Source organism: Electrona antarctica (genome assembly GCF_951216825.1).
Source record: "Electrona antarctica genome assembly, chromosome: 7".
NCBI lineage: Eukaryota > Metazoa > Chordata > Actinopteri > Myctophiformes > Myctophidae > Electrona > Electrona antarctica.
The window spans coordinates 26,850,187-26,872,433 of NC_136812.1; the positions used below are offsets into that span (position 1 = coordinate 26,850,187).

The following is a 22,247-nucleotide window of genomic DNA, read 5'->3' on the forward strand; positions in this document are numbered from 1 at the left end:
AGGTTTCCTAGGTATAAGGTATCAAACCGGAAGGGGATGTCGATCCCAAACACCGCTTCTAAATGATCATGAATTTCCTTCCAATATGTATCTAGAACTGGGCATTCCCAAAACACGTGAAAATGGTTCGCTGCATTTTGATTGCATGATCTCCAGCAGTCTACTCCTGTACCTCTGTATCTTGTTTGCAGTGGTGTTATAAAATACCGTATATGATTTTTCCAATTAAATTCTCTCCACATATTTGAACATGTTGACTCCCATAGCGATTTGCAAGTTTTCTCCCATTCTTCTTCAGTTATAGTGAAATTCCCTTCTCTTTCCCATTTTTCTTTTACATATATCGTATTTTCAGTCGTGTTCTGCTGGAGACCATTATACAGTCTAGAGATAATCCTACTGCATGTAGGAGAGTCTCCTGCTGACAAAAACACCCTCATGAGGTCTGAAGACTCCAAAAACAAGGCGCCACTCAACGTCTGGTTCATGTAGTTTCTGAGCTGTAAATATCTATAAAAATCACTTTTTTCCAGGTTATGTTTCTTCTGAACAGATTCAAAGCTCTTGAGTGCCCCCTTGTGTACAAAAGTGTAATAGTTGGTTATGCCTTTTGGGATCCATCGCCTAAATCGACAGTCAGTTCTGTTTGGAATAAATTCTGTGTCATACGCACACCATCTCAGCATTTTGGCCCCATTTTTAAGGTCACGTTTTTTCAATGTTTCTTGCCAAATCTTTAATGCTGTATTAATCCAGGGGTTATTTCTATCTTTCATATTATTTATTAACCTATCATCCCCAATTATGGCGGCTAGTGGTATCCCCTGAGCCCATGCCACCTCAATATCTTTCCATCTTGCCGAATATGAAGGCATGCACCAGTACACAAGGGTCCTCAGCTGAGCGGCACAATAATAGTCAAACAAACAGGGGAGGCCAAGTCCCCCTGCTTCCCTTTTTAATTGTAGAGTTTTATATCTAACTCTGGGTCGCTTGCCCTGCCATATGTACCTGGATATTAATGTATCCCATTCTTTAAATTGGTTGGGTGCCACCTCGACTGGGAGGGATTGGAATAAGTACAGTAACCTTGGTAGGATGTTAATTTTAACAGAGTCTATCCTGGAACTAAGGCTCAAAAAAGGAATGAGGCTCCAACGTGCCAGATCGTCTTTTATTTTCCCATTCAGGGGGCCATAATTAAGATCCGTTATTCTAGACAAATCTTTGGGCAGAACAATTCCCAGGTATCGTATTGAGTCTGCGTCCCATTTTAGGTCATATTTCCCTAATATAGTCTCGGGCGGGTTTATAGTTAAAAGTAATAACCTGGGTCTTTTCGATATTGAGCTTATAGCCCGAAAAAGATCCGTATTTCTCTAGTCCCTCCATTAGAGTCGGAATTGATTGTGTGGGCTGTTTTGAATATATTAACAAATCATCTGCGAATAGCGCCAATTTGTGTTCACCGTCTGCCATGTTTATACCTTTAATATTTCTATTTTGTTTTATCATTTGGCTTAATGGTTCAATGAAAATCGCGAAGAGGCTACAAGAAGCGCTGCAGCCCTGTCTGACACCACGTTCCAGAGTAAAAGATTCCGTCAGGTCACCATTTATTTTTATTCTAGCAGATGGATTTTTGTATAACGCCTGAAATGTCTTGATAATAGACTCATGAAACCCAAACCTCTTTAGCACCTTAAATAGGAAGCTCCAAAATACTGAATCATAGGCCTTGTGAGCATCAAGGCTTAATAGAGCTGCCTCCTCCCCACTCTGAACTATTTGGCTAACAATGTGTAGAGTTATTTTAATATTATCTTGTGTTTGCCTTTGACGAATGAAGCCTGTTTGCTCTTTTGAAATTATGCAAATTAGAATCCCATCTAATCTTTGTGATAATATGGACGTGAACAATTTGTAGTCTAAATTTAGTAAACTGATGGGTCTGTAACTGTTACACTCGACTTTATCCTTTCCTTCTTTCGGAATGACTGATTATTGCTTCCTTCCAGGAGGACGGAGTCTCTCCGGTCTGCATTACCCAGTTAAAGGCTCTTAATAAAACGGGTACCAAATCCTCCCTCAAACCCTTATACCACTCAGCCGTGAAGCCGTCTGTGCCTGGCGATTTACCTCCCTTCAGCCTAGAAATTGCTGCTTCTATTTCTTCCATTGTTATTCTGGCTATTAAATCTTTGTTTTGGTTTTCCGTGACGGTAGGCAGGTCAAGAGACGCAAGGAAAGAATCAACCTGAGGTTCATTATTAGTTTGTGGTTGGGAGTATAATTTCTTGTAGAAAGTGTTAAAACTCTTTTTAATTTTCTCTTGGCTAGTCTCTATTACCCCAGATTCAGGATTCTTTATCTTTAAAATGGTGTTGTCCGCTTGTTGCTTTCTCAACTTGTAAGCTAGTAGTCGCATTGACTTTCCTCCCACCTCATAATAACGTTGCTTGGTGAACAGCATTTTCTTTTTTATTTCTTGTGTTCCCAAATCCTCCAAATTGTTCCTTATTTCCTTCATCTCCTGCCTTACCCCGAGGTCCAGGCTATTGGCATGATTTCTTTGTAGGTGTTTCAATTTAATTTCCAAATCATGTGTCTGTTGTCTCCTCAGTTTCTTGGCTTGGGCAGTGAGGGAAATAATTTTGCCTCTCATAACAGCCTTAAGGGCGTCCCAGAGCACTGATGGTGATACTTCTCCATTGTCATTCAGCTCAAGATATGTTTCAATGTCTTTTTTTAGATCAGCTTTAGTTGCTGGATTATTTAAAATACTTGAATTAAATCTCCATAGTGTGGACCTCGGTTTCCCATTAAGGCATATAGTCATGTAAATAGGGCTATGGTCTGACAAAGCTATTGGGCCTATGCTACAATGCTTTATCTTATTAAAGTCTCTATTGAAAACGAAGAAATAGTCTAGCCTAGAGTACACCGAATGCGGAGCACTGTAATGAGTATAGTCCCGGCTGGTCGGGTACATTTCTCTCCAAACATCTACTATTCCTACTTCCTTCATCAATGCAGTTGCTTTCTTGGCTATGGGTTTGGGTTCTGGATTGCCCCCAGAAGCATCTAAATGTGGTACTAACCGAAAATTATAATCAGCAGCATTGATGAGGATGCCCTGTGATTTTGTCACCATTATATCAAATATTTGTTTGTAGAATGACCAGTCGCTGCCTGGAGGGGCATACACATTCAGTAAACTCACTATGGTTCCCTCTATTTTCCCTATTATCAATACAAATCTGCCTTCCTTATCCTTAACCTCTGATATGTGTTCATAGTTCACTGTGTGTGATATCAGTATGGCCACCCCTCTCCTGGGACCGGACTTGTAGGAAGATGAGTATACATGTTTGAAACCTGACTTGTTCAGTTTGGCATGCTCTGTATCATTGAGGTGAGTCTCTTGTAAATATGCTATTTGTACCTTATCCCTTCTCAATTTCGAAAGTATCCTTCCTCTCTTATTTGGATTGATTAAACCATTTACATTGAATGAAACTATTTTTATATCCTGCATTTAGGTTATACCCTGCACATTATTCAACATGACAGTGAAAAGCGTCTCCTTAGTTACCCAAACAAGCTGCAAACAGACAAAAACACACACAACAAATAGAAAAAAATAGAATAAAATGAAAAGTGCATCTCCAAACTCCAGGGTAGAGGTCTCTCGTGCGACCCTACACCAGCTCAACAAGGATAACCCCCCCTCTCTAGGCTGGCAGGGGGGGGCCTTAAAGTTAACAACATAGTTAGGTATCATGTTTGTCTTTCCCGACCTATTAGTATTTTCTCCTTTAGTAGATTCTTAGGCTAGGTAAATATATATGCATCTGAAATATTTCCCCTGCTTTTTTCCAAAACAAAACGAAGAAAACATATATTGACTATAAATTGGACTCACCAGACCCAGTTTCAGGTCTAAACCGTGCGTTCATCACGTTCTCATCTCACCGACCGTTACTTAGTGTTGTCAGTGTCCTCTGCTTCTTTGGGTGGTGGTGGTGTTGGTGTCTCTTTTCTTCTGAAGGTCTGCAGCTTGTCTTTGAAGTTCGCGTTGCGTCTCGGGCGGAGTTCTCGTCTGTCTCCACGTCGGGTGTTTTTCTGCCATGTCAGTTGCCTCAGTTGCTCCATCAGTGTCTCCGGGGTTTTAATCACAGTGATGGAAAAGCCTTTCTTCGCCATGTCTTGTGTGGCCTCCTCCGCCGTGTCGTATATCTTTGGTTCCCTCGCTGTAGTCCACTCTTAAACGGGCTGGATGTAGAGTTTTAAATGGTATGCTTCGGTCCTTCAATAAATGGCGTGCCTCTGCATAATCTCGGCGTTTTTGGAGAACGCGTGGGGGGTGGTCTTGGTCCAGATTAATTCTGTTGTCTTGCCACGTGAAACCTTTCTTCTGCCACGCCGTTCTGAGCACCATTTCTTTGGTTTTGAAACTGAGGAATTTGGCCACGATAGATCTTGGCGGAGCCTCCGTCGGTGGTTTGGGGCCTAGGGAGCGATGTGATCTCTGTATGTGTAGGGGCTCTGTGATCGGCAACCCCAGCCCCTCTTGTAGTAGTTTCTCCACGAAATCGTTCATTGATGTGGAGTCACTTTCTTTCCCTTCTGAGACCCCGTAAATACGGACAGATTCGCGTCGGGAGCGACAATCTTGATCAATCATCTTGGTATCAAATTGAGCTAACAGCTTTAGCATCTCCGACGTGACGTCCTCTGTGTTCTGAATTCTTTCCTCCGCCTTCGTGATTCGGCCCTCTGCTTCATTCATTCTTGTGTTTGTTTTCTTTATTTCTTCTTTGATACCTTCGAGTTGCTTTCTGTTATCTCGTCTGAAGTCCCGTAGTTCTCTGAGGACTGTAGCCAAGTCTGCGTTCTTTTCCTCTGTGCGGGCTCCGCCATCTTGGCTCTCGTGGTATTCCGGAGAACTACTGCGGCTTCTCTCGCCTTCGACAAAACACTTTCAAGATTTTAATGATAATATACCATGAATATAAACACAAACACAGCGGTCAGATGGGTGGTGACGCTTTTGACATTTTCAAGTAGGCCCTGATCCCCTAATGGTTGAGAAACAGTTATAGACTACAGTGCTCTTCCCGTTGGCTCCCGCTTGGTCTCTCCGCAGAGTGGCAGAGGGAAAATTAAACGGTTGGCATCTTCCACACTTGTTTTGGCTGACTCTGCCTCCAGCTGCAACTGCTGGTGTGAATTTGGCAAATTTGGCGTAAGAAGGCATGTTGCCTCTGGTGGTCCCAGAACTGAACCTCATTCGCCAAATAATACACAATTAAAGTGATGAGGATAGAATCTTTGAATCTGCTCATTTCCAGTGTCATATATATCTTATGTGAATACCGTCTTAAAACTGACACAATTTCAAGAATCAAGATGGTTTATTACTTACTTATATAATGTACTGTAGGTACAGGCAGCGAAATGTTGGTGCGGTAGGTCCGCAAGAACAGCAATACAATATATTGTATACTGTACTGTATACACAAGATATTACTGGATTTTGATTGTGCGTGCTGTGTGTCTTAAAGTAGTAGAGGGGCATTTGTTGTTGAGAGAGATCTCTGACTGCTGCTGCGCTGCTGTACTCAATCCACTGTTCATAAACTCTTGAGAAAGTAATTCAATTAATCTGTGAGGGTTGAATTTACACCCAAATTCAGTATCAACCCCATTTTGTTCTGGTTTTGCGTTATATTAAGATTCAAGATTCTATAGTATCTCCTTTTGCCTGCTTTGCTGCATGTCTCTGATTCTCTCACTTAGTCGCCCTGTCTTTGACTCTTTGCTTATCTCTCATCTTTATCTTTGCCTCTCTCTCTCTGTTACTGTATATCCCTGTTACGCTTTCCCTCGCTGGTTTTCTTTCATTGCTGGGTGTGCCATATTTACAGGAAGAACGGGTCAAAACCCAACAGCTGTTCATTCTCCAATTTGAGAGCTTGTAGGGGAAGGGATCATTCGATGCCATCCAATGCAACAGCTCAATGCTTACTGCTCCCCCACTGTACTCAGAGTCAAGCCCTCTTGCTCTCATTCCTTCATCTGTCTATTTTCTGCCCATCACTCTTTTTTTTGGTTCTCTCGTCTCCTCCTTCAGAAGTTGACATGATTGTGTCAACTTCCAACTGTTTTGTCACGGCAACCATAACGTTTTAGGTGTAGATGCCATGGTTGTTCGGAGCCCTAGACAATTTCTATAGATTTTGTGCAGGAGATTTGAGGTATGTGGGCGATGATTCTTCTCCTAGTGGGTTCAAACGGGTCGGGAGAAAGGACCTGGCCTTGAATTTAGGTCATAGCCTTATCGCATATCTTTTCTTCCTGCTCTCTCTAACCCTTTCTCTTACTGTCTTGGCTAGACAATGTCCTACTTACTATGCATTATTTTCTGACAAAGCAGATATGGTGCTGAAAGTAATCGTCACCCGTAAAAAGAAAAAGAAAAAAAAGGCTAGTCTAGACTGTTTTGCTAGAACATGATGCTAAATTTACAATGTTAGACTTTTTGCTTCAGGCAATTTAACAGAGATAAAGAAAGGATGATAACAAAGACTAGTGTGACAGTTATTTGTTTTAATCAGAAATTATTAATATCCTGTGCCTATGTCAACCTTGGTGGACATTCTTATTACTTTTAACAGGCCATGAATTTAAACAGCGGAATTACTGTGTTAGTCATCAATTTGTCTTTCTTCTGCATGAATATTTGCTCTTCCTGTCTCTAGTGAAGGCGCTTGAGTTCCTTTTCATTTTCCTCAATCTGATTTGAAACTTTTATCAGAGGAGATTAGGCACTTAATAAGAAAATCTGAGCATTCAAAATACTAAGGATGGCAGCACCAATGAAGCTGTCAACAGAACTGTGATGCTTACTGTGTAAGCATGAAAGCATCGGTAGGTGGGGAAAAAAGTGATAAATTACCTTTTAAACAAAACCTAGTTCAGTCAGATAACTCAAGAATCGATTGTAGTGTGAGCTTATAAATAGCCTATTTCCGCTAGTACAAAACTCTTAAGTATACATAGTTTATTTTTTATTTTTTTGTTTAAAAGAAAAATGTGTTCAAATATGTTCAAATGATCACTGTCAAAACCACATAAATCATTATAATTGCAATTATTTGCATGACAACAGCCCATGGCATGTGTCTATCAGGTATTCCTCACTCCTCAGTCCCAACACACTTTCTGCTTCCCGTTCAAAATCGTCTCGTGTGGATTACTGTGATGAGCTCATAATCTTAGCAATAGCATTTCATTTCATCCCCCTGAACCAAGCATGCTGGGAAATGGAACGCTCACATCTGTGCACATCGGGTTCCACCATCCCTTCTTATTCAGCCACAAACTACAAAAGCATTGGAACAGCAAAGCAAGTTGCCAAATATGAATATGTTAGCATGTGGGTGCATTCGCAAACGTGTGTGTGTGTGTGTGTGTGTGTGTGTGTGTGTGTGTGTGTGTGTGTGTGTGTGTGTGTGTGTGTGTGTGTGTGTCATGCATGTTTGCCTCTACATAATACACGCTTTGCTGAAGCCATGTTCAGATTCAGATGTGTGTCTCGAGGTACAGTACAAGATTTTCTTTTTTTTTTAAAGATTTGTTTTAGGCTTTTCTGCCTTTATTGATAGTATCAAGTGAAGATAGACAGGAAAGAGACATGCAGCAAAGGTCGTCATGAACGGGACTCGAACACGCGACACGCTGTCAGGCCAAAGCCTATATATATGTGACATGCGCCTGGACCACTAGGCCAGCGGGCGCCCCCAGTACAAGATTTTAATCTGCCTGTCAGTCCCTTTTTCCATTGCTCCCTCCAGCCACCTTTATCTCTGACTCCTTTATTTCCACTTTCATTCCCTTTCAGGTAAATACGGTACTAGGTCTACCGTCTTGCTATCCTATAGTTGTAGCCCTTAATTGTTTTCTTGGGACTCTATTCTCTTGACTGTTAACCCTGTTCTTGATTACCCTTCTCTAGATAAGAGAGTCAGTGGTAACCAACCTTTTCAAGCCCAAGAGCCCATTTTATTCCAAATTGTAAGCCAAGATCTACCACTAAAATATGTTTAAAAAACACTGATAATTATATAATCAATGCCTAAACTTATTTATAAATATAAATATTAGGACAAAAATACAAATACACTTCTTTGTTGAGATTTTATTTTTAATAAAACAAAATGCAAAGGACATGAAATAAATTGCTTACAGATTTCTTCTCTTCAATGAACAATATTTAGTTTCTCACTTCAGTTCGATGAATATTCACATTTACAGATGTTCTGTTCAAATGACAAATGCATATAAAATTTGAATTTTATGTTGTAGGTCCTTTAAGGCTTAAGGACCTACAACATGAAATTCAACTTTTCAATTTTTTTTTGTTTTTTAGGCTCCCCTATGTATTTTCTATCTCCACAAAGACCCATTTTTTAAAGGTGTTATAGACAAGTTTTCAGCCAAAATTTAAAATATATATAAATGTATTTTTTGGGCCTTTTCCCCCTCTATCTTTCCCTATATTGTGATGCTGAGGTGTTCTCCTGCAACAGCACACTCTCCCTTTGCCCCCCTCTGGCTGAATGCACTGTTTATATCCACTACAGTTTACTAGACGGGACGTCGGCGGGGATTTAAACTTTTAGCCAATTGCAGCGCGAGGCTGTGACGGTGTGTTCAACCCAGCAGTATTATAATGAAAACGCGATGCGATTTCATTGCAATGTATAATATTATCCCCATATCTTAGTTTCATCAACATTGTTCATGTGAAATAGTATGTTTATGATTTAATATGTAAGCCTATTGAAATTATGAGAATCGCTATGTATAGGCATGGTTGGGTGGTGTGAAAACACCAGCAGCCAGCACCCCTAAGAACTCGGAGGATCCTAGAAGTCGCAGAACGTCGGACCCCGACCCCCCCATAAAATCTCCTGGTTACATCAATATGATCGTTCATGTGGAGTGGGTTGTATGTGCTTATTTGTTGAAATGGTGCATTCAACCCGTGCTTGCCAACGGTGACAGCCGTCACGGATCATCATATCGATTTTTCTTCATTGCAATGAATAACCGTGGACAGAGTAGTTCACATGAACGATGCTGTAGTAGTGGCTGGGGCATTTGAGGGGCAATATATGTTTTATATGCACGATTACAAATAAAAGAGAATTGAATTGAGAGCCAGTGAGTCTCCTCCTCCCCTACTTCCTCATTTGCAGGACTCGTCGTGTCAGTCGTGTGATATTGCGATTATGCTAACATGTCAACTCAATGTCATTGTTGTAACTAAGATATCGATAGAAATTCATAATTTGTTAATGTCATATTTAGCCATACGAGCGCAATATCCATAGCGACCCTCCCAGCAGCAACAACAATCCCATAGCCTGAAGTGACCTGGCTCGGCCAATAGAATGACAGGGGGAGGGAGGTGTGGAGCTATTTGAATTCTGTGTACAAACACTGAAAACTTGTCTATATCACCTTTACAATCAGGCTTACGTATATGGGATTTTATCCCCTATACGGAGCGCTGGCGGACAGTCCGCTCCCCAACTCTCCAGGGGGAAAAGGATCGACACAGGGCCCAGGCTGGGGAGCGGACCGGTGGCGGTGGGGGATAGGCAGAGGGGAGAGGTAGCCGGGTTAGAAGAGAGTTAGCCTCGGAGACCGCAGCGGTAACGTCATAAGCCACTCGCAAACCCCTCCGAATGTGATCCCCCGCCCGGAGGCGAGTTGTAAAATCGGCGTTTGCCTCTTAGCGTACCTGGGCGAATATTGTATTCATAGGAGACCATTTCCAAAACTAGTACCGTGGAGGAATCGAGACAAACACCACCTCCCGTGCCCCACGATTAGCAACACATGAGCGGGGAGGAGTTGTTACTTACTTGTTAATTTGTGCATTTAAAATATAGATTCCCTATTGAATCTCCTGATTGCACCAACATTGTCCTTGTGCAGCCCCCATTTTGGCAAGTGACATGGCAGTGTGATGGCTTTACTGTCTTTCTCTCCCTTCCCCTCCCTCATCCCCCTCTCTCTGTCTCCTCCGCTGGTTACTGATTGGGAACAGGTGCCAGTTTCTCGTCTCTTCACTTCCTCCCTGTGTTTTATTGCCATGGTGTTTAAACGACAAATGAGCGTAGGGGGTATTAGGGTGGTGGTTGGCTTATTATGATGACATAATGGATACAGTGTCAGTGCCAAGGTTCTGGACAGGGCCCCTGCCCACTGTCCATATATGGGGCTGGCCTGTTCCCTGTTCTGACATCACAACACTCCATATTTGGACATGCCTGACACAGAACTCCATATAGGAATAAAGGGACACAGAGAGACAACAGGGGTTACCTACATAACCTAATGTTTTATTAATCAAACATCACTTCGATGCTTGCTATGGGAGAATTTCATACACTCCTTCATTGTTATCAGCGAGGTCTGGACCAAGTCCAAATCCCTTAGTCTGTAAGCTTCGTTAGGACCACAGGGAGTTCCAAGGAACAACATAATTAAGGCAAAGGCCGGTAGACCCTAGGGTCTGCTGCCACTGCAGGGGAAGGTAGGGAAACCATTACCTAGGGGCGACACCTATTAAATAATTGAGAATGCTCTGATGAAGGCTGCATAGCCGAAACGCGTAAGCGTTCCTTTTTGGTGTGTGCCAATAAAGAAATGGAAATGTGAGTACTTTGTCCGCCATTTATTACATTTTTGGATGTGCTACCTTTTTGGAATTTTTTAAATTCCTATTTTTTGACCTATTAAATAATGTTTGCATTATTTAGACAAACATACTGTATGGACAAGAAACTCACAGACGCCTAACATTTTCCCACATTAAACCCACACCATATCCCTCGAAAGTCAAAGAAAATGAAGATAAGAAAACAGAAAATTATGATAAAAGATCCCCAAACAGTCTACTACGTTCAGAATACTATAGGCTAAAGTGCAAGTTTCTTATGCATTTCTGGAAGGTTTAAAGATGTAAATTATACAGTTATATGATGCCAAAGTTAAGCAAGTATTGGTATTTAGTCTTGATACGCATGTGACTATTAACGACAACAAATCTGGTCAATTATGGAAAAGCATACAAAATACAAAATGAGGGCAAATGTGGTATTATCCTGGTATTATCTGATGCTGATTAGTGTATGCTGGTAATTATCGTTGGCTACTATACTCTAAACCTGTATTAAAAACAATTATTTAGTGCACCACTGGTTTAGAATAGGATTAGAGATATTTTTGCAGTGGGTTTATTTAGAGCATCAATGTCTTACTTTGAGTGGAGATTAACTGTAATGTTGTATGATTCTTGCGCTGTTTAATTAGGTTTATCAGGATGTGTGACACACACACACACACACACACGCATAAATACATACATACTGTAGTGTACATACTAGGGCATTCACTTCTAGTGATTTTTACTAGTTGACTAGTTGCCTGGTTTACTAGTCGACTAGTCGTTTAACTACTTATTATGTAAAAATTAATAATTAATAATTAAAAAAAAAAAAAAAAATCTTTGTGTACTGTGTGTTCGGTGGGTTGGTTGGTTGAAAACGGTGTGCGTGCATTGTGGAGCAGCACCCAGCCTAAGTTTTTCACAATGCATGTACTGTATGTGACAAACATCTTGAATTAAGACGCAGAGAGGAGTTCTAGGTAACAACAATGCCACTTGTATTTTTAATACTGCAACTTCAATGCTTTACAGCAACCCACACAATGTAGTATCATCAATATTTCAAACGAAAACAAAAAATGTTTAATAAGATAAGCCATTAACAGAGTCCTGCCGCTCACCAGGGCACATTTAGCGCAGCAGCCAGGTTGACATGACAACGATACAAAGACACTCGCACGTGAGTACTGAGAACTCAACGTCTCAAACAACATTTCAGATGGCTCAAACAAACCCGGATCAATTTCAGCTGCTGCTACAATAATAACAACAAATTAAAACTGGACTCACCAAAAAGTTGTCTCACGGCCTCATGAAACAAAACAAACAATAAATCCACCTGTTGGTCTGTGACATCTGTCAAAAAGGCTAATCTACTCGCTGTCGCTATCACGGACACTGATGCCGTCCTCCTCTGTCTCCTCTTTAATTATTGTCACCGGGCCGTCTCTCTGGTTTGCATTGAGGAAGATTAGTGTATTAACGTGGGAAGGATGCAGACTTGAACGCTGCCGAGTGACTGTGTTCCCTGCCAGGGAAAATACACGTTCGCTGGGAGTGCTGGTTGCTGGAATCGCCAGGTAGGTCTTGGAGAGTTTAGCAAGACGGGGGAAACGACCCTCGTTCTTTGCCCACCACGCCAGCGGGTTTTCCATTGTGGGTATTTGGGGCAACAGTTGGTATTCGCGCAGCTCTTCTGCATTCGTGGTGGGTTTTTTTTTGTCCATGCTTTCGTAATGGGGCCCAAACAACTCTTCAAAGTCACTCTCCAGTCTGTCCTTTTTTCTTTGAGTCTCCGGTTCCACTCCAGCGCTGTCCTCGTCCTCGGCATCATCATCTATGGTGAAAATTAAGAGACATTAATTGCGTTGTTTTATTTATTTATTTCTTATCTATTCAACTAGGCCTAGGCTACTTAGCTACAATTATTTGCACTATAATGATATAGTAAGCAATATAATATAGTGAGCAAATATAATATAATGAGAAATATAATGCAATTTAATATATTGTATAATAATAATAATAATAATAATAATAATAATAAAATATAGTGAGCATGAGCAATTTTAAATAATATATTGTATCATAATTCTTGCTATTAGCCAACATTAGTGGGGTTTTGATTGGGATTCATTTAGTTAATGATCATCACCTGTCGCTCCAGGATTGGGTTGTTCGTCTTCTCCCGGTACCAGGTCGTCCAGATGCGCCCAGGCTTCCTCTCTGATATTGGCTGGGAGGAATTTGAGTTGTTTGAACCGGGGGTCCAGCATGCATGCCGTGATTGGGATGGATTTAGCCAAATCATCAGTCGACTCCAACTTGAAGCGTGTTATGAGCTGGTTCTTCACGGTGGTCTTGAATGTGCGGGTAATAGCCAAATCGTTCTCTTTCGCTCTCAGCGTGTTGTCAACCAGGTTGAGTATGACGGGATAGACGAACGACAGCCCGACGTGCGCCTGACCGCACATTATGGTTGTTGCCTTGGCCAGAGGCCTCAGTACAGGTATTAGCTGCTCCATTAAATCCCACTGGTTGCTTTTAAGGGACAGGGCCTTTTTCTGGGACGGCTTCGTTGTCCCCTCGTCGCTTAGAACGGCCTGTACTGGGATGCGCTGCTCGTACAGACATTCCACCATGGTGAACGTGGAATTCCAGCGAGTCGCGCAATCGTTTTGGAGTTTGCGGGGATTCTTACCCAGACTTTGCTGACATTTCTTCAAAGCACAATGTGCAACTGATGAGTGGCGGAAATGTCCGACAAGACGCCTAGCAGCAGTTGTAGTCTTCGCAACATCAGGTAAATCTAACCCCTTTTTTATGGCTAGTTGAAGGGTGTGCCCTGTGCATCCAAGGTGGCTGGGAAAATGTTGACAGAGGTCCATTGCCAAATTCATGCTGCTTGCGTTGTCATGAACAGTGGAAAAGACACTCAAGTTCCACTCCTTTATGGTTTCTGTCAGCTTTTCGGCAATATTTATAGCAGTGTGTCTCTCGGTCATGTTGTCTGTTAGCAGCACTCTTGATTTGATGTCCCATGGGTCTGTGATGTAGTGAGCGGTCACTGTAATATAAGGATCCATAGTGCAAGATGTCCACAGGTCGGTAGTGAGAGAGACACTTTTACCTTCGATCTCCTCGGCAATGTTGCCTCTCAAAGTTTTGTACTGCCTGTTGATGGTCTTCCAGACTGTAGTATGACACGGGATTGTATAGTTTGGCTCGAAAAACTTTATTAATTCCATGAAGCCTTCTCCATGAAGAGCAGCGATTGGTCGGCAATCTTTGACAATAAAGTTGATAAGTAATTCTGTTATCTTCTTTCTTCTCTTGTCTGTGAGTGGGCGTTGGGAATAATCTCCCATGGTGGTCTGCTGCGGTGCAGTCTGCTTGGTGCTGGCCGCCGGCGTGCTGCTGTTGGCGGTGGCGGTGCTGCTGCTGGGAAGCGGGTGTTTCCCATTCAGGTGGTTAGACATAGAAGACGTATTGCTGTTGTACTTGAGTGCAATCTTACATAATTTGCACACCACCGTGTGATTGTCCTTGTCTTCGGTAAAATACTGCCACACAACTGAATTACGAGGCCGTTTAGCTGGGACTGGAGCGGTCGCACCATGTTCTGTGTTTGTTGTAGCCATGCTTCTTGTTACTTTGGGGCGGAAGCAGTGTGCAGGTTGGGTCCGGGTTGGGTCACAGTCACACATGTCGTTTCCGATCTGGCTGGTTTTATTATAATATTTGTAGATTTAAAAACGGTGTACATTGGTGTCTATAATCTATCTGATAATTAGTAGATATTGAGGCCCACAAAAACGAAAAAAAAAAAAAGACGCTTTTTTTAAAATCAACTAGTCGACCAGTACCAACGAGGTCAACTAGTGGTTTTACTAGTCGACTATTAAACTAGTCGACTAGTTGGTTAATGCCCTAGTACATACATACATACATACATACTTTGGATTTTAAATATATGAAGGTATTGTAGGCTGGTTGAAAATTCTGAAGAAATGAGGAATGAAATGTTTTAATCTTGAGTATGTTCACATGAAGCATAATGTCCTGCACAATATTCAGAAGGTTTTTGACAAATTTGTTATTTATACGCGTTTGACACTGAGGACAGCAAAGGACAGCATGTCACGTCACCCACCCACATACAGACATACATACATACATACATACACATACTTATAAGGTATGCCATCTGGTGGCTAATGAACCAAACACATTCTCAGAAGTTGAAGCAGAATTTTGTTATTTTTCATTTTGTGATTATGAATTGAATACCCAGGACCTGATTTCCCCCGTGGGATAATATAGGTATATCTGAATGGAATGAAATACGGCCATCGTCACTTGCCTAAATGTGCCCAAAATGTGCTGACCTCATCACATTTGTGAAGACGGCTATGGCCGCTTTTAGCCCAAGGAGTGTTTTTCGTGCAAAACTAATGCTTGCAATTGATTCAGAATCATGAATAACCCCTAGTTTGACATGTCACATGCTGGGCGGGAACCCCTATTGGTGTTTTACCCCCTCAGGCCGGGAACCCATTTTGGGGTTCTGTAGCGTACAGTATGTACAGTATTCAAAAAATGAAAAACTTTGATGCTGCTATATACATATTTGAAGTTTTTCAGAAAACTTAGGTCAGGATTTAGAAGTCCTTTTTTAGAATCGGCCTCAGGCCTAAATGGGTTAAAGCATAATTCAAATTTGAAAAGTTTCCCTGTAGGTTTTCAATGATTACCCCAACTTTCAACCCCTGAATGTACCATGATCCAAAATGTATATAATATACCTAGTTATTTGACAGTATCGTTTTATTCTTTTTCCTCAACAAAGGAGACTGTAGCAGATGTGTTTTGTATGGTACCATGCAGCAAGGTTATTATAGTTAACTAAAACTAGTACAATAATGAAAACTACAATTAGAAAAAAACGATCAAAATAAGAGAGTTTGTGTTGTATTGCACCTATGGGTGCTTGGACTGACTTGCACAAGGACACTTATGGCACCATTGGGTGCGTGGACGTTAAGTGAAAATACACACATCACATCAGGCAACACATCGTTTGCACATATGAAAGGACCGCAATGGAAATAATCTGCATTTTATCCTTTTGATAATGGTGTGACAACAATGTATGTATTTTTACATATATGTTTATCAATAAAGAGGTCAAAGTCTTTAACAGAAAGTAAGTCTAAAAAGGCATGTTTTCTAAAGAAGATTATATGGCATATTATGGCATTACAGTCAAGAGGTAGAGAGATGCAATGAACCTGGTAGATGTGCAGCATGGGGACTGCCATCTGTAGGATGGTGTGTATATAATGATGGAGGATGAGGATGCTGAGATAGGGAGGGACTAACAGGAGGACCTTGTATTCAATGTTATTTGACAGCAGGGAGACAGGTGTATTCACACCGGACACATCCACTGTGAATGCATTGTTGGAGTGTTTAAATTAGCATTGACCGATGAGGCCACACATAGTTGATGGGCTAAATGTGCCACCAGGTCCATTCAGCTTGACTGACAAGGGCAGTGTCACCACCAGTACATTGCCTCCGGCAGATTGGGCTGTGATGTATGTGTGTGTCTGTGTGCGCGCAGCTGTGTGAGTTTGGACATAAATTGCCTGTGTGTGTGTGTGTGTGTGTGTGAGTGAGAGAGAGTCACTATAATGACTACAGTATGTCACAGATTGTGTGCGGCGTTCTCAGGTAGACGGAGAGGTTACTGGGGGCACAGCTGTTAACAGAGCCCTGCGTCTGACGGGAACACATAGCAACACAGGGTCATCTGAGGATACATGTCGCCATGGTAACCTTGTATGTCCAAAATGTACCTTTTTTATTATCGTTTTAAACCGTTTTAAAATAGTGAGAATACAACGTTGCCAATCTATAAGCTCACGCCGCTTCGCGTTGTGAGCTTGTAGATCTGCTATTTTCACTGCTTTTGTTTTGTACCACACTCCTGTACGACAAAACCTTAAAAGGTTAAAATACGGAGATATGAGGTTTCTGCCCGATAACGATGATATGAGAGGAGAGGAGGCTGAGACGACAGACTTATGCATGCAGGACTGTGCTCTCATGAAAATAGCTTTAACTGGTATTTTAGTGTTCTAAACGAGAATGGGCAGTCAACCATTAAGAGGTTTTTTCTTTATTGAGACAATTCTCTCCATTAAAAAGGAAGCTGAAAGAGTAATAAATAGGGTTGTCATGAGCATGAAATTGTACTTGACGATTAATTGATATGCAAATCATTGTTATTAAAAAAAATACATTTCTGTTTGGCTTTTAGGCTTTGTAAACAAAAATTGCATGTGGCAGATGTGTTAAATAATTTAAATATACAAATAAATGACCAATAATCAAAATAAATTATGTGCAATGGCTAAAACAGCCATACATTATATACTCAACATTTAAATATATTTAAAAATAATATTGGAAATATATGATAATAATAATCTATAAGTTGCTTGTACATCTTCTATTTCCATTTTCTTAATAATTGTGACAGACCTACTAATAAGAGCCAAAGCCAAAAGGCTGCAGAGTGCTAATCCTAACCCTCTGAAATGAGTTAATGCCAACATCAACTAGTGTGTGTGTTGCTGGTATCTGCCCATTTTAAAACATTGTGTGTTGGGAAAATGTTTGTTCACTTTAAGGGCCGATTCATACTCCTATTTTAGAGCCGAATAAAAGTCGGTTCGGCTCTGTAGAGCCTACAATGTGGCCTCATTTGAGGTTCGGGGGGGCGGGTACCGTCCTAAAGTCGGCTCTTCGGTGCTACTGAAAATTTCTGACGAGCCGAAATCATTTCGGCACTACAGCGGTAAAATAGGAGTATGAATCAGCCCTAAGACGGCACCGTTTCCAAATCACCATTTTGCATGTCAACTTTGCTGAAGATTTCATTTTCAAACGCCCCCATACCAGCCCCAGTGTCTCATCTCTATCACCTCGCAAAGTGGTCTATGTAAAAAATGCTGTAATATGTTTCATAATGTTGTTCTCCCTCAAGACAAGGCAATAACTGAGAGCACTGAAGAGAGAAAAGAGAGCCATGGTGAGATAGAGGGATGGAGAAATGGATACAGAATACAGATTTGGTTAAATAAAGAGGTATCATTTCAATGTGCCCCAACCTAGTATTTTAATGTGCCTTTTGAAGTGACAGCCCACTCAGGTGCGTACAGTACTTGTACTGTACATTGGGCTTCATGATTCATGAATCATGTGGGCACATCCTGTGACACATACCTCCTTCGCTCTTCCTCGCCCATCACAAGTACTGTGCTTGGTAATAACAAAGCACAGCGGTGCGGCCACTGCCATTTACGATGGCTGTTGGTGTGTGGCTCACGTCCGGGTGAGTCAGAGTGTAGGCTGCTGATCGTTATCAACTAAGTAGAACGTCACCTTTCCCTTCAGGAGGAAGTGACAGTCAATTATTCAACTTGATTTGATGTCCAGATCCAAACCACCATAGAAGCACCTGTGTGACTTAATGGGGCTGGGGATTTGGCAGACAAATTGGGATAGTTCGGCCCCCTGATGACAGTCTTTATCTGTTTCTGGCTATATTAAATTATAGTAATTTATTTGCTCTTTGGTACTGTTATTTCTCTGGAGGGGTGTGTGTGTGTGTGTGTGTGTGTGTGTGTGGGGGGGGGGGGTTGCGTGTGTGCGCAACAGAGAGAGAGCGTGTTTGCATTTCTGTGTCTCTGTTCTCGTCTGTCGTTTCTGTATGTGTAAAAAAGAAATTTGCATGCAGGTGCCATGCAAATTGTTCTCTTTGTAATCTCACCGTCTCGCCTCTCCTCAGCCTCTATGTATGCTGTGCAGTTGCACTTCCATCTTTCACTTTGTCCTTGCCTCTGCCTCTTGTCTTTCCCTCGGCGGACACATTGATTTGATTGTTTAGCCTCTTGACTCCCAACGTCTCCCTCACCTCACTCAAGTCGGCACACAGCCGTATCTGTACAATACTTGTGCAATGTCATGCAGTGCAGTGTTGTACTTTAACAAAGGCAAAAGACACAGTTCTTTGCTCTATCTACCTCCTTCCCTCTCTTTCACCCCTGTCCTTTCAAAGGAAATTGTAGCTAGTGCTTTGCAAGCCCTATAGAAAGCATTTGTTGTTGTCTGCTGATGGAACAAATTTCATAACCATGCTTTCATACACTACTAAATCTTGTGCACTTTCTTAAAACATTGCATGTGGCTCCTAGCCAATCTTTGAACTCATTAAAGATGAAGAGCTACAGTAGCTGTGTCAAAATTCAATTAGATATCATTTGGGATTCAGTTTTTGAAGGTTTGCCCAATTTCTAGGCAAGGCATTTACACCGCCTCCTTGACATACTGCACGTGTCCCTGTTAGCTAGCTAGCGTTCTTTCACATGTGCATTGTTTTCATGATTGCACACAGTACTACACACACAAATACACACACAATGACACAAACACGTGTATTCTTTAATAGCTGAGAAATAAACATTGTTATTTATTGCACAGTAGCTAGACAAATTAAGCTGGTAAATTAAGCAGAATTGAGCCTCTGGTTGAGCCTGGGACTATAACCACAACAAAACTCATAGTGCCAAAAATAATGTTGTGCTTAACCAATAACCACTCTGAAGACAAAAGATTAAAGGCCATCATGTTCCGAATGCAAAGTATAGGTTTATTTTAAAAAACAAGATTCATTTTTGGCATTTTATACATATAGGAGAGTGTGTGGAGAGACATGAAACCAAGGACAGAGAGAGGAGAGAGATGTGACACACGATAGGAGTTGGATTCAAACTTGGGGCGTCTTGCTCACATGGGGCTGACTCTGAGTCACAGACACCCCAAGGGTATTTTTATTCGACAAGAGTTCAAAGTTATTATGCATTTTCCACGCAGCTCGTTACTGCGGGCAGTCTTTGTCTTCACAGGTGTGTGGATGAAAAAGTGCCTCACGGCAAAACAAAACTTAAAAGGGTGGAATAGCCTACCACCCATTTTCAACATTGAACCATGTAATTTACATACAGCACCTTAGGCTGATATAATAGAAATAAGAAATAGTGACCCACCTTCTGTGCAGCGTAGAACCAGAGCATATTTATTTTGCAGTCATGTCATTATAGTGACGGACTGTAGAAGAAGTCTTTGGTCTGCCCTATACTATAGGCAGCCTAGAATGGGCTTGAAAATAAATACAAGACTTGTTTCAGCCAGTTGAGCTACATTATCTACAAGTACTATGTCTTGTGAAACAGAACAGGCCTATATAATCATGTACCATTATAAACTACTAACATTTATTTGCAAAGCGATTATTCTATATAAGCTCAGTATATAAGCTCAGAAGATGATGTGCCATGTGTACACACAGGTATTTGTCAACACGTTTTGTTCTGCTACCATGATAGGGTGAAAGGGATTGTGTGTGGCAGGCGGTGGTGGGTGTATAGTTTAGTTTGTCATCAGATAAATATTAAAACAATATAATTTATATCTGTAATTTTGTTGTTGTGCATAATACAGTATGTGTATGGAGTAAATGACTGCTGAGTGCTGACATGACCACTGGTGAGGAAACAAGCCTGTGGCGCCCCTTAGTGGACAAACTGGTCATGCAGCAGGTGAAAGGTGGTGCGGTTTAGGCAAGGGTGTTTTATTACCAGACACCAGACCCATGTGTGGCAGACAGTGGTGGAAAGTAACTAAGTACATTTAAGTACAATTCTGAGGTATTTGTACTTTAGTGGAGTATTTCCCATTTCCAACACTTTTACTTCTACTCACTACATCTCAGATCCAAATATTATACTTTTACTCCACTACATTTATTTGACGATTTTAATTACTATTTACTTTGTAGAATTTGATTATTATGACAAAACATACATTAACCACTTCAGCTCTGTATACATTTTGGCCATTTGGAAATAGGCAATCTACTAGCTCACAATGCGCCACGAGGTGACGCATCGTGAGCTTGTAGATCTACAGTACTATTTTCAAAAGATTTATATACAATTTAAACATTTGGACATTCAGCATAATGAGTACTTTCTGCTTTTGGTAATTTAAGTACAGCAATACACAGAGTATTGCAGTATTGATACTTTTACTTAAGTAAAACACGTGTGTGTGTAACAATTTCACTTGCCCTACCATTACGTATACACTATAGCCCTGAAATCCATGTCCTCTCCATCTTAAGCCTCATTTATACTTCAACATACAATGGTGTCACACACCAAAAATAGCCATTCTACAAGCTCACAACCTTTCAGCCGGAACGACAAAGCATAAATACAGCATTACATTATGAAGCAATCTATGGGTTGGAGCCTATATAATTTACATTGACTCTGTCTGTCTGGCGTCTGACTGGCTGTCTCTCTTTCTTTCTATCTGCCAGTCTCTATCTCTTTGTGTCTCTGTCTGTCTCTTTCTTTCTCCTTGTCACTCTTTGCCTCTCTGTCTGTCTGTCTGTCTGTCTGTCTCTCTCTCTCTTTTTCTCTCTGCCTGGCTGTCTCTCTCATTATCCCTCTCTCTGTGTCTGTCTTTCTGTCCGTTGGATGGATTGTTGTTACATCTTTATCTCTCCATCTCTCCAGGACAGCAAAGACTCTCCAGACTGCTCCCTCAGTGAGTCTTTCACGTCCCCGTCGTGTACGCTGGGCGTCGACCTGCGTCGGGGGAGGCGCCGCTTCTCTGGAAACCTGCAGCTTCCCCCGTTGTCATGGCGACAGGGAGAGAGGTCGCGGACGCCGGACGATGAGATCATCTGTAGGCCCACGTCCCTCCCCTTCGGAGCCCCGCCCAGAATAGATATCACGCCGGTGGATTTTTTGGACTGGTGAGTGGGCCTGCTTAATCTCTGCTTTAATGGATAGATAGACTAGATGGATTTCATGGAAACAGGACAGAGTATAACAAAGTGTTAGATCTCTGACGTCATGTTAATGATGTCATATTGATGATGTAAGTCTTGTCCAAATTCAGTGGGTCTGAGTTTATGAATTCACAAAATGGGTAAAATGTTCACACACCCCCAAATGATCCACACTGGGCACTTCCTTGGCCTTCTGTTGAGGGCTCAGTGTTCACAAGATTAGCCGAGGATTGGACACAAGCGCTCGCCCCTACAGTATGTGCCAAGCCGTAAGAAAAACAACTCTTAGAACAAGAGGCTTAGTTCCAGTGCCATGCACACATAGCTGATAGTTCTAACCATCAGTTCATATCAATTTCATATTTTCAGTTGAAGGTGAGTTTAGCCCACTACTAGACCACTTTATTAAAGTGAGTTTACCCCTGCAGCTACTAGACCACTTTATTGCGTCAACAGAAACCCAAAGGTCTGCTTGTAAATGTAAAACACCCTGTTGTTCAAACTTTCTCTATGAATGTCACCATGTAGCCGCTTGTGTTGTGACATCACAGCTGTATTACACTACTGTAT

General features: G+C 41.5%; 1 protein-coding gene across 1 annotated transcript in view; it reads left to right on the plus strand.

Moving 5' to 3' along the window:
• pde4ba (phosphodiesterase 4B, cAMP-specific a) overlaps positions 1-22,247 on the plus strand; it is a 231,833-nt gene that overhangs the window by 41,210 nt on the left and 168,376 nt on the right. Inside the window, exon 3 of the mRNA XM_079505866.1 lies at positions 21,400-21,641. Within this exon, the coding sequence (XP_079361992.1) occupies positions 21,400-21,641 (242 nt within the window). The remainder of the gene's footprint in view (positions 1-21,399; positions 21,642-22,247) is intronic.